General features: G+C 43.0%; 1 protein-coding gene across 1 annotated transcript; it reads left to right on the top strand.

Annotated features, from left to right (window-relative positions):
• The first annotated feature begins 8,526 nt into the window (after positions 1 to 8,526).
• LOC136533832 (uncharacterized) lies at positions 8,527 to 9,524 on the top strand. Its single transcript, XM_066526347.1, has 2 exons — positions 8,527 to 8,851; positions 9,015 to 9,524. Exons 1-2 carry the CDS (start codon positions 8,770 to 8,772, stop codon positions 9,200 to 9,202), a joined length of 270 nt encoding a protein of 89 aa, XP_066382444.1. The 5' UTR covers positions 8,527 to 8,769; the 3' UTR covers positions 9,203 to 9,524.
• The last annotated feature ends 4,142 nt before the right edge of the window (positions 9,525 to 13,666 follow it).

Genomic DNA, 13,666 nt, shown 5'->3' with positions numbered 1-13,666 from the left:
TCATGACAGGATCAGCGATCATTTCTGTAGTTATGTATTTTTTTTTTCTGAAACAGCCCTTGCTGTTTTCAGGCATTCAAGCCTTCATGACATAGCATTCCGTGGTGCGTAGCAGAATGGACTGAGAATGCGCGTATGCTTGATCCAGATAGGCGACAACTATATTACAAAACAAGTCAGAACAATCATTCTTGTGATGGGATCCGCCACGCGTGCGCAATCGTGTGGAAATGACTTTCTTGTGGAATTCTTCAGAACAGCTGCACGGCACAAGGCTGCTCCGTATCTAAAACAAACCACATTCAACTCCAAAATTTTAGTTGTGAGCAAAACGCGGAAAGCAATGCGTTTTTCTGGATTAAACACAAATGGCGGTGAAACTACTATCGCATCAATCACCATTACTGGCCCGTTTGACAAGGGAGGAAAGAGTCCATATCAAATTGATCTTTTAGCAGAAGCAGTCTATATCAGTTCAGGAACCACGAGGATATATATGTGCCAGCAGGATCGACATGGCATCCACAATCAATACAATATAATTAATATAAGCCGCGGTAATGGCCGGATCTTTAAAAAAACAATTAATATAATATACAATCCTGTAACTATAAAGTATGGATACTATCGTCACGACTCACGAACGAAAGGCAACCAAAAAGACTAAGAAAAGGTTGCAGAAAGAACACATACATAAATGATCTCATAAGCGTATCGTCGTAGCTGAGTCTGTAGCAGGGAACGGGAGAGAAGGTGCGTACACACAACAAAAGGGCCTGTCTCAAGTGTTCATATAGAATTCAGAGTACGATGTTAATCATCATTGAAAGGTTAAATGGCAAACGCCACGAAAGATTATTCGATTGAACAATTAACATATGCAAATGCTCACGTACACACATACCCACACCTATGAAAATATACACACATGGCCTATAATCGCAGCTGGTGCGCGAGGATTGGCGAGCCTGACGCCAGGAGCTTAGTTGCTGTACTAAGGCCTAAGTCCTTCGGTTGAGTTTTTTCTGCATGTAATCGATTTCAGTTTCTCGATTGGCCACTAGGCCTGTAACTTATTGAATCTTTCTCCTCTTAATGAAAATGATACGCAATTCTCTTGCGTATTCGAGAAATGGCCTATAATGACCATCTCCTAGAAGTGTCTTCACGGTTCACGAACAAATTATTATATTTTTAATTGCTAGGGCAAATGTATTTGTTTTCTATTTTGTTCTATCTCGGATCTAGATCCACTTCAATGTTTTCTTTTTTTAAAAAAAGGTTTTATTCTTCAGGTTTTGCATGCTTGTAATGGTTCTCTTTAGCAACCCCCCCCCCCCCCCCCCCCCCCCCCCCCCGCGCGCACCCAACTCTAGTGATTATATCAACCTTATTCTCCTCCCTCTTCCAAGATCGAGTTATCCCACAGATCGATGGATTTTGGATTGGATATTTCAAGTTATTGTTAAAAAATCTAGACCGACATTTTTTTTCTTATAAAAATAGCGGTAAAGCTTTTACTGTCCATTTGAAAAATGTTGGAGGTAATGACACAGATGAAGATTGGCCCAATAGAAAAGGCAGTTGTGGGTGAGGAGACCTGGTCCACCATTGGGGTGCAGAGGATGGTAGGTAGCAAAGAGTTTGTGTAAGGCAATTTGCTACAACTGTTAGCCCAATGACAGATCCAACAACTAGAATCATCATAAATGGGAGTAGCGTGCGGCATGAAACTGAAGCATTGCTTGGGAGCCATGGCCGGAAGGAGCTGAGGTTGAAGAGAAAGAAGACCAGAGGTAGAATTAAAAAAAGGAGTTGGTCTGATTCCTCACTTGTGGGGATAAAGCTAGATTTTCTTCCATTATCTAAAAAAAGATGAAATGGTAATGAAAATACCATTGTGCAAAAGTTGGGTGTAGGAGAGGCAATAAATAAAATACATATGGTTTGTAGATCTTTAGTTAACCATAGCTATTTAAGCCCCTTTTTTTTTTCCAAAGAATAGGACTTAGGAGTACGAAATAGTTTGATGTAAGAACACATGCTATGTGTTAGATCTTATGTTAACATATCTAATCCATAAACAGGATTTTAGCTTACCTAAAGCATGATCACTAACATTACCTATACGGAATCAGATGCTTAGGGTCTAACCAGAACTAGCTAGGTGAACACGAATGCCTCTATAATTGATGCAGGAACCATTACAAATGATATAGGCTCTTGGTCATCATCAGATTAGGGTTTGATGCTCCTATTTGGTGAAGAACTTGAAATAGATCTACAACGACATCCTCTTGGTCATCGAGATGTGGGAGTCAGCCTTATGAACTCTCCGGTGCCTAGCTCGATTAATTCTGGTGGTTTAGTCGATATATACGTTATGGGCTCATGGGCCAAACCTAGTAGGCTTAGAGTTGCTGCTGATGACAGCAAAGATCCTGAGATCAAGTTCGAACAAGATGATCCACACGTCAACTAGAGCAGAATAATTATTTGGACTACTGATCCACCACGCCATGCACAACTGGATCAAGTGGAATTGACTCCTTTGTGCTCTCCAGCACAACTGCACAGCACAGGGATGCTGTATATAATAAAACAATTGAACGCCCCCGCAACAGAACGCGGAAAGCGATGCATTTTTCTGAACCAGTAAAACGCAAGTGGCGGCGAAACAATCGCATCAACCAATACCAGAGAATTGATAAAGAAAGCAACGTCCTCTCTATCAAATGATCTTTGAACAAAAGCATTCTCTGAAGTTCAAAAATCACGAGGTACATGCCAACGGTAGTGGTATCCTTTTTGTCATCCGCTACACAAAGAAATACTATTATACACCGACTCTCATCGACATGATATCCAATATCGATTTTTTTATTAAAAAAAGATATACATCCACGATCTATATATACCATACAGCAGGAAATTAACTAAAGTATGGATAAGGCTTGAGATCGACCATCGTCACAAACGAAAAGGCAGCGAAAGGAAGATGGAAAGGGAGCAAAAGAACACAGAAAGAACATCCCTGCCCTTCAGTGGGCGCCCCAACAATCTGCAGATTGGTTTTTTAATCGCGCAAAGTCGATGGCCTGCACCTTAATTCATGCCATCATGTGCCTTTGCTCTGAACCTCTAATCAGGCTGCCTACCAGCAGTTATATTTCGCTTTTCGATGATACCAACAATGGTTAAGTTAAGTTAGTGGATGATAAGCACTCCCATTTTCCAAAGATTAAAAGGTTCAAGTACGTGGGGGCACGCAGCACCACACTAGTAGCTGTAGCCTGTAGGCATCCACTGGCATTCACCCCGAGGAAGAAGCCAGCTTTTGGTCAGTAGTGACATCGATCTGAATGTCCAAGCAGGATGCCAAAAGGCCACAGATAAAGGCCACGGATACTGTACGTACATATGTTGGGATACATGGGAATATTCCTTCAGATAAACTCGAGAGGGATTTGGGGAGGTTGAGCGTCCGTAACTCGAAGCGCTGGCATGGATCCCATTGCTGAAATGGGAAAAATCTATTGGTGGACAGACACAACGACATTATTGCCATCTTGTTGGCGCCCATCTGAAGGTATGAACCTGACAAATCAGCGTCAAAAGCTACGACAGTGGGACTCCGTTACCGGATGAGTCAGTCAGTGCAAGGACGAGCCCGGTGGAAGCTAGCTAGCCCGATTGGACTCGTGGGGTATGACTGTTCACGTACGCACAAGGAAGGATGAGAAGCACGCGTGACGACTGACGACGGCGCCGACGCGGACAGGGCGCGTCCAAGGCGGGCTCACCTGTCACCTCGCTTGGCGCCGTGCGTGCAATTGGCAAGCAGCTTTACCCTGAGGCTGAGGGAGACGCAGGTCGAACCCAGCGACTGCGGGCCGATGATGTATGACAGCCGGTGCCGCGGACGCCGGCAGTCGGCTAGCCACACAGCTACAGCGCCATGTATTCACACATCAGGGGATCGCGACGCACTCTCGGCGCAACTGGCCAAGCGACCATGATCGGCCGCGCAAACCATGACGCACTCACGGAAAGGGTTGCAAGGTGCTCCTCTGACTCTCTGAGCAACAGAGGTAAGAAGTGGTAATACGACAGTCGGCACCTGAGATACTATATAAAGGGAAAGGGTGGAGTATATCAACAAGATGTGGCGTTTTCCATTATATATCTACGGCAAATCTTTCCTTTTTTTCTTCTACTGGAAGGTGAAGGTATACTACTCGTACATCGTAGGTACATGCCATCGGAATACGTCGTGAGAACTGAGAACAGCCTTATCCGTTCATGAGTCATAAATTCATAATCGACCATGCCCTTCAGGTTTTGTTTTATGGTAGGGAGCCCACGACCTAGCAAGTCGGCCGAGGCAGCCATTCGTAGCAGTAACAGTAGGGAATGCACCGTGCTCTAGCCATCCTCCATTTGTTGTCGGTTTTCTTGTGAGTGTGTGGTTGCAGTGCAGTGTTGCATCGTCATCGTGCGGTGGTGCGGCCACTGCCGTACAAAAAGGTGAACGACGATGGTCGATGGAATGGAAAGCGAGCGGGCCCTGGAGTCTGATGGCCGGGAGTGGGACATCATGGTGTTGGATCATGAGTCGGCGCCGATGCAAGCTGACCGGCCACTATAACAAACAAAGGCAGCAACCCCACGCTCACCCCACGCTCACCATGGAATCTTTTTGGCTTATTACTTGCAATGCAAATGTTGCACCTTCCAGAAAAAAATCTATTTCATAGAGTATCTTACACAGGTTAAATATGTCATTGTAAGCTAACTTAAATCTATACCTAATAATATCAAAGAGCAAAAAAATGCTCTCCCTCAATCCATCATCCCCATACCTCACCATTTTCACTCCCTTGGTCCGGCGTTCCTCACTTTGTACCCTTTTTGACCATCTCTCACTTTCACCTTTCTCACTTTGAGTTTGAAGCTGCAAAAACTTTGTTGGCACCACACCACTTATGCCATATGGTTTTGCCACCCGAGCCCGTTCGTGCCACTGAGTGCCTGCAGACATGTTTCTCGTCTTCCACCTTTCTTACACTCACAACATGTATAGATAATAGCCACACATTTAAGTTGAGTCAATCTTCCATCAATTTTCCATACCAAATTAACCCTTTATTGCACCGGCACTTATTATGGGCCTTAGAGCTTATTTGATTAAGGTTGGACGAAATCCAATTAAATCCAACAAAAATAGCTACCTCGTTATTATTGGCATGAGCTTTGCACAACAAATTATACATCCCACAACAAATTATACGTCTTGTTAAAATGCACGAATATGCTTGCTGATAAATAGATAGTAAAAAAGAGAAAAATGTCTTAGGGGCCGTCCAAGTATAAGTAAATTGCATCATTTTGGTTTTTAGTACAACTATTCAGTAGATGCAGCTTAATATTGTATAGCAGGGCTTTGAGTTAGTTTTAGCAAAATGGTCATTTTGGTCTCTCAAATATTGTCTGAGGCTCAATCTCATCATTGAACTTTTAAAATGGTCATTTCAATCCTCAAACTTTACTTTCGGGTTCAGTTTCATCCTAGGACTATCAAGGCGTCTGAGTCCTCAAACTTTGCATTTTGGACTCAATTTCATCTATGAAATATCAAAGTTCACGGAATATACATAAAAGTACTTTGATAGTTTATAGATGAAATTGTGTCCAAAGTGCCAAAGTGCAAAGATCGAGGACTAAACAATCATTTTGATAGTCCTAGAATAAAACTAAGTCCAAAATTAAGATTGAGGATTAAAACAGAAAATTTAAAAGTTTAAGGATAAAATTAAACCTTAGACGATGATAGTTGAGGCACCAAAATGACTATTTTGGCCATGTTCTTATCGGCTATGGTACAACGCTTTTCTCTTACAACAAATCGGCTTCAACCGGCTTGTCAGTCGTAGAAACCATCAGCCGAACATCTTGTCTTTAACAAAAAGAACTGTGTTACCCCTTCTAGAGTCTTCACATGGGTGGGTGTAGGGAAGGATAGGAAAGTGGGCTGATTGTATTTTCCTGACAGTTTTTTATATGTACAAGTTAGTGCACGGCTGCACGCAACATAATAAGGAAAGGTAACTATAAAGTAAAATATTCTTGTCATGATTATTAGGCTGTTGAATCAAATTTGAACAAAAACACCACCATTGGCTTGGCTTTCGTATACTCATAACCTATCCTAGCATCATATATAGCCCACATGACCACGACCTTCCCCGTGATCCCTAGGTCCCCCAATTCAGAGTCTTAGCCGAATAGCGTGATCGTGAAATATTTTTGTGGAAAAGGGAAATTCTAAACATAAAGTCTATTAATAAGTATCCACCCATGCTCGGCAAACCTTTCTTACTGTAGAGTCTAAGGTTCGCATCACCCCCTTCTATCATTGTTTGTGCTTCCTTCATCATTTGCAACTAAGCAAAAACCTTGTCCTCGCATACACTAGGAGCTTTGTATCACCGTACCTTTCTATACAATCTCTCGTCCCTCTCTACTTTTCCCGTGCTTTTTTTTCCCACAACCTTACTTTGTTTACCAAAAATTGAAACAGCGATTGTGACAGTCTGATAGACTTGCTTGTTCAGAACAACCCAAGCCATCCAGAACTCTCTAATCCCGTACATTTTCCTTGTTGGAAATGGGATAAGATCCGAGTGATAAGATGGAAGTAGTGGGTGAGGCTACTATGGTCACTGCTAGTGTTTTTTCATGACAGCAAGGTGCTCCTCTTTATTTGAACACTAGTCCACGGCTTTGATTGTTATTAGTACTTGAGCAGGAGCTATGATGTGATTCCTCGTGGATTGACCTTTGGTACATTGAATCAGAGTATTTCGTGTATAATATAGGGAGAGTATATTCAGTAGCCAGCTACAAAATAAGTTTTTCTGTAATCGTCTCCATTTACGATAATTTTATATACTAATTTACGATAATATCAATACATATTTACGATAGTTGGGTTACTATAACACATGGGGATATTTACCATAACGTTATAGTAAACCACTTAGTAAGGAGTTATTATAATCTCGTAAATTAACATAGTAATTATCGTAACTCAAAGTGGCTATAGAATAAGTTATTTTGTAGCCAGCTACAGGGTAGTAGTTCTATATAACTCTCAATTGCGATGTATTCTATATATTGAGCCAAAATAGAGATAAGTACGTTGTCGCCTTTTCTCTCATTTCTCTCATCCTATATCATCCACCCCCTCATACCTTCTTTGTTGACTAGCACCATGTTCGTTTGATCGTATCAGCCATGCTTATTAGTCATGATACAGTGTTTTTCTTTCACGACAAAACAACATTAGCCGGCTTATAAGCCACAGAAACGATCAAACGAACAAACTGCAGACTGAAAGGTGAAAATCTGATTGCTTTTTAAAAAAACCTTTAAACTACTCCATATGTCTTTTTAAGTATCACTATGATATTCGCACTGATCGCACTTTATTAAATTTGATTACGTTTGCAAATATATTAGTGATATTTGTATCTTCAAATAAATTTATTATAAAAATACATTCAACAGTCTATCTGATGATACTAATTATGTATCATAATATTAATATTTTTTTGTACATATTTGTTCAAAGTTGAGTATATTTAACTTTTGGAAAAGTGAGAACGATAGTTAAAAAGGGACCGGGAGTATGCACCACGCCAGTTTGAGAAAACGGTGGCCTGTGGATGATGAATTTCGGAGCGATTTCATGATTGTCACGGCAGGTCTTTTATCCCTGATAGCACCATTAATATATCACTAAAATGCGCTTGTCCACGACAAATTTATGGATTTTGTAAAATTGCAGTGTCATGTGAACTGCGATGAGGTACAGTAATCCTTTACTCTTCTAGTCAATCCAAATATCATTTCACTTCCCCTGCGTCTGCCTCTTTTCGGTCGAGATCAAATATCTACGCTTGCTCTTAACTACTTTTGTTGTCGTATATGAACGACACCGGTTCGCTCGCCAGATCGTTGAATCTGATTCACACCACCACCGGAAAAAAGGCTGCGCTGTAAACATCAGAACGTGATCGTATCACACCTCTCACGCCGCCCGTTCCACGGCCTCGCTCCACCTCATTTTTCCGGCGCTCGGCCTGCAAGCGTACGAAAGAAAAGGCAAAATTGAGAACCAAAACCAAGGCCTCGGCTCTCATTTTTCCGAGTTTCCGCGGAGCAGGTACCAGCTCACGCGCGCCCCAGCCGTGGGATCGCTCACGCGGCGGCATCCCGCTAGGCGCCAGGATCCCGAGGGAACCCGCGCGGAAGCCCGCGCGAGCCGGGGACAGCGACACCTGGGGCGCGCGCGGCCGCGGACAGCGACCAACCCGTGCTGCTCGCGCGTCCAAATCGGACTACAGCGCCGCGCCGACTCCCCCGGATCGAAAAGCCCCCGGATCGCACGCGCATCTCCCTTGCCCCCCTCCCTCCCCCGCGCCGCTACCGCCTCGCCTATAAAAGGTGCTGGCCCTGACCAGCCTCGCCTCAGGCTCTCATCCATCAGCAGGAAGCAGCTGCCGGGAGTAGTGGTTTCTTCTCCCCATTCAGGGCTTCTCGATCTGTGGCGCGGATCGCGGAGGCGGAGAGTGATTTGGGGATTATATTGCCCAGGGAGAGAGTGAGAGCTGCAAGGACACACCGAGAGGAGAGGAGAGGAGAGGATCGACGAGAGGAGATCATCCAGCCGCCGGCAAGAAATTAATCAGCAGGAGATCGAGGAAGATGTGCATGGACCGAGCTGCCGTGCCGGTGAAGAGGGTCTGGCTCGGCATCGCCGCGCGCCTCGGCCTCCGGCGAAAGACCGGTACGTTTGCTAGCTGCCTCGCTCTCATCTGCTCCCTCCCTCTCAGTCGTCGACCGTCGTCGCCAAGTGGCGGCGTCGCTGCTGTTTTGTATCGTAAAACTTCGATCGACCCTCAGATTGTTTCTCAATTCTCATCGACTTACGGATGGGTTGATGAATGCAGGGCTGAGGAAACTGAGGAAGGAGGTGCGGACGTGCGAGTACCACGACGTGCAAGTCATGTGGCAGATGCTGAGGGCGACGGACGGGCCGGTCCCGCTGGCGGAGAAGGAGGCCGCCGCGGCCGCCGCCGGCGCCAGGAAGAGGAGGAACGCGTGGCGGCGGTTCATCTACTACTGCTGCGCGTTCTGAGCGACGCATACCCATCAGCCTGATGAACGAACGGTGGCGTCCTTTCTGCTGATGATTCTAGCTCCTAAAAGATCGAAGGTCGCGAGCTTTAGGAACTCGTGACCAAAGTCTCGAACGTGATCGGGGTCGGGGTCGTCAGGAGACAGCGAGCTTCCATGGATAGGAGCTCGTTCGAGACATGAGCCTGCCCCCCGGCGAAGATCGAGAGACGATCGTTCCGGCGAGAGAGTACATAGGAAGAGTTTGGAGTAAGTGCAGAGAGAGAGAGAGAGTTGATCGAGATGTACAAAAATAACTTCAAATCAAAGAAGGCTTTTGTTTTGATTTGTGTCAGTGCAAATGAAATCCTCTTCAAAAAAGATACCACTCACCCTAGCAAGTGATTTTCCCCCTCCATCTTCTTCGTCGTAGTTCTACGTACGTACTTGATTAGTTCGTTGCCTTTGTTAATTACTCCTAAATAGATCGTTGACGAGACGAGGTACAGGTGTATCAGCTAGAGTACAACTGGAACCATTGGAGTGAGCGTGTGAAGACGAGGACAGCACGTACGTAGTCACCCTGGTCTTTCTGCAAGAAAACAAAAGATATGTGGAGTAGTGGAGCTGGTGTTGGTGATCACTAATTCACTGCCACCCTTCTGTTCTCTACAGCTGACGTACTCAAGCGGTCAAGCAGATTCAGGCTCAACCAGCGCATAACATCCTGGTGTTTCTTACTTCCAAGCGATGGCTAGCTCAAGTTGAGCTTGACGTACGCTGTTTTGCGGCAAACCCGTGTAGCTCGAGACTGTCTGGCTGGACCCAACGGAGGTGTTGTGCACAGCACACACGTTAGATATGAAAGGAACATTTGTGTGAACATTTTACAAACACGGTTTTTTTAATGTGAACTGAGTCAAGAGTGTTTGGACTGGACCCAGATAATAACTACTTTCCACACAAGACTGACTGAAAAGTTTCTTCTAAGTTCGAAACAAACTTTATGGGAATAATATTAGCAGCGATGTACAGTACGTCTGAACTCTGTAGTCTGTAGTACATTTTCACTGGATACCTATTGCAGAAATACTAATACTACCCCTCGTATAATAAAAATATGTCAAAGCTCTTGCCGCCTTTCTAAAAAAGAAATACTATATATACTACATCCCAATTTAGTCAGTAGAAAGAAAAGAAAGGAGAGACAAAAATTCTTAAAGCATCATTTTACTAATAATATGGAGAATGATTTGGGGTGAAAATGTTGTTTTCCATGAATAGAGAAAACATAAGATGGTCAAAAGGACCAACATTTTAGTATAGTAATAGCCTAATAAGCCTGTGCTCATATCACATTCACTACAAAAACATAGATGGGGGAACAACAAAGAACCTCATGCAATATTTGTTGATATTTCTTTTTTTCCGGAAGTAAATTAAATATCTCATTCTGCACATTTAAAACTTGCCCTTTAATAGAGTTGCTGGTTGCTGCAAAGTTAGTAATCATCTTATAAAGTGTGAAAATATAAACGACAAGTTATTTGGTTGCCCGGGCCCCACCTGTTCGAATCATAAGTTCAAAATTATCATTTGTCTATATTTATCAGATTTTTTTCGACGAAAGAAGAATTATATTAGATAATAGCTGGGTACATCAACACGCTACAAGCATTCTGGATTACACAAATATTCAGAAACTGATTTTCATCTAAATTATATCCACGCTGTGAATAGCTCCAGATCTCAAAACCAAATATTTATCACGTTTTGCAGTATGGATGACCGCACAGGCAAATATTGGGCAAAAGACCTGAGAACAGATGTCCAACGAACAACGGCCAACATTCATGTAGGCGGAGTTGAGAAACTTCTTCTTTCCGGTGTCTTCCTTCTTCTTCTTTCTGCCACCAAAGAATAAGGAGTCATTCATCGTGGCCAGATCTAACTACAATAAAACGGAGAAGAGATCGAAGAAAATTATTCCATGACGGTAACACCATCTCCGCCTTGATGTCGCAGTCCGAAAATAAAAGTCTCCATGTCGTCATACCGGTGAGGATGCTGAAATCGTAGTTGTCGCCCTCATCTTCAATAGGGTCGTCATGAAGAAAACGATTCCACCCTGCTCTCTCACCGTCGTCGGAGAGAAGGAGGAGGAGGAGAAGATAAATTGCCAAAACCAAAAAAACTTGAGAGACACTAACTCTAAGCACTCAACATGAAGATCTATCTATCTGATTCCGGCTTCGTAGAAACCCAGAATATCAGTATTTTTTTAAGCACAACTGAAACCACCGTATTTGTTTAAGCCTTTTCGATTTTGGGCGGCACCTTTTGCAGTTCAATTCATTGCTAATCAGAGCCATACAATACTACTATATTCTATTCCAATTCTGACCACCTAACGGATCGGAATCGATATAACTCGAGATGTGGGGTACATGAGAAAACAGAAGGAAACTGAACCAATGCCCAGAAATGGCACGAGTAATTTTCACTGGATATAAATCAACAAGGTTACCTCGTACACAATAAGCTTGTTATTTTGTTATTTCATAATTACTTTTTTTAATTTACTCAATTGGGAACAGGTGAATCCTCCAAACTGGCTGGCAAAGACTCAACCGGAGATGTTTTTGTTGACAATCCATTCCAGAAATTTCACATTTTGACTGCTTGTTTGACAAAAGATTTAATCAATATGGATAGGTTAATGAGTGATGACATCCACTTGCTAAGCAACAGGTGAAGAATTTTTATTGCACCTTGCACTAGATCTGGAGAACTTCTTAAAAAATAGATCTGGAGGAAATGACTGGTAATACTAGCAAATTGTAATGCAGGTAATATCCTCTCAAAGGAGAGAGGGGGGAGGCAACATTTCTCAACTTCACATGACTTCTGAGTTCTGAGACAGCAGAAACTTGGAGGTCCAGTCAACATTTCACATCCAGTGCGAGCTGCTCGTCAACCAAACCAAGTCTGAAGTAACAAACCCAAGCTTCCAATAAGGAATTAAGGATGTTCTCCACCTGGTTTGCATCCAAACCTGTCATCCTGTTCCTGGCCATCCTGGGTGCAGCATATCTATACGGAAACTTCATCAAAGAGCTGGTAAAAAAATATCTGCGGGAATATTAAATCATCGATTTAGAGAAATACAGGGGAAGTTCAAAAAATATCCTATACTTCAACAGAAGGGGGGTTGTCCCGAATAATAAGCAGCCTGTTCGCTTGCTCGTATCTGGCTTATCAGCCAACGAACAGTATTTTTCTCTCACACCAAACCAGTCAACAATACTTTCAACCATGACTTATAAGCCAAACCAGCCCAAACGAACAAGCGAAGGTCTGGAATCGTCTTTTGAACTTTATATGTGCGAGACAATGAAGATATGTCTGACATTGGCTTCGTAGAAATCCAGTTTCAGTGTTTTCTTAAGCCTGAGCAAGCTCACACAGTTCGACATAACTGAGACCACCATATCCCTTTGCGATATTGAGGGGGCACCTTTTGCAGCATAATCCATTGTTAATCACTAATATTATATCCTGTTCTAATTCTGCTCCTATCAGAAAACAGAATCAACCCAAGCCAATGCCCATAAATTGCATGAACAATATTCACTCATATAATTTTAAAACTTTCCATGTACATAGTAATCTAGCTATTTCATAACTTTCTTAGTTTACTCACTTGGGAACAGTGAAATATCATAAGCTATGCTTAAGGAGCACTAACCAGAAATCCTGCACTCCATGATAGTGAGTTTGTGACTCCAGAACCCTGTAAATTGGCAGAACAGACAGAAGTTTGTGACTCCAGAGCCCTGTAAATTGGCAGAACAGACAAAAATGGAGATATTCTTTTGATGAGAATCCATTCCAGAAAAGGAGTGCTAGTTTGACATCACAGATTTGATCAACATGAATCAGCAGACGGCATTCACAAATTCAGCAACCAGTGAATAAGTTTGATTGCACCTTGCTGAATCTCCATCGCTGTCCATGGGCATGAGATGCAAACCACGAACCACTAACCTGCAAGACAACTGCAAAAGTACGAGATCTCGAGATAATGGCCAGTATACTAAACATCAGAGTTCAGGTAATTTCCTCTCAAAGAAAAGGGAAAAAAGGACAGTATTTCTCAACCACATACGGGTTCTTAGATCTGAGACAGCAGGAACTTGGGGATTTCACATGCAGTGTAACTGTGTAAACTGCTTGTGAACCAAACCTAATTTGAGCTGGTGATTCCAGCTAGCTTCAATAAGGATATTATGCGCCTGGTTGCATTCAGCCCAGTCATCCTGGCTAGTGGCTACCAAGGTTCCTAGTGGGCATCATAGATATATGGAAACGCCAAAGAATAAGACAACTGATAAATAAACATCCATTGCAAGAAAAATACATCGTCAAATTAGAGTATATAACCGCATCTGACATGCTAAGAACATAGCAAAAAGTTCAACAAAGG

Source organism: Miscanthus floridulus, unplaced genomic scaffold (genome assembly GCF_019320115.1).
Source record: "Miscanthus floridulus cultivar M001 unplaced genomic scaffold, ASM1932011v1 os_1247_1_2, whole genome shotgun sequence".
In the NCBI taxonomy this organism is placed as follows: domain Eukaryota; kingdom Viridiplantae; phylum Streptophyta; class Magnoliopsida; order Poales; family Poaceae; genus Miscanthus; species Miscanthus floridulus.
This window is presented reverse-complemented; position numbering and strand designations above follow the sequence as displayed.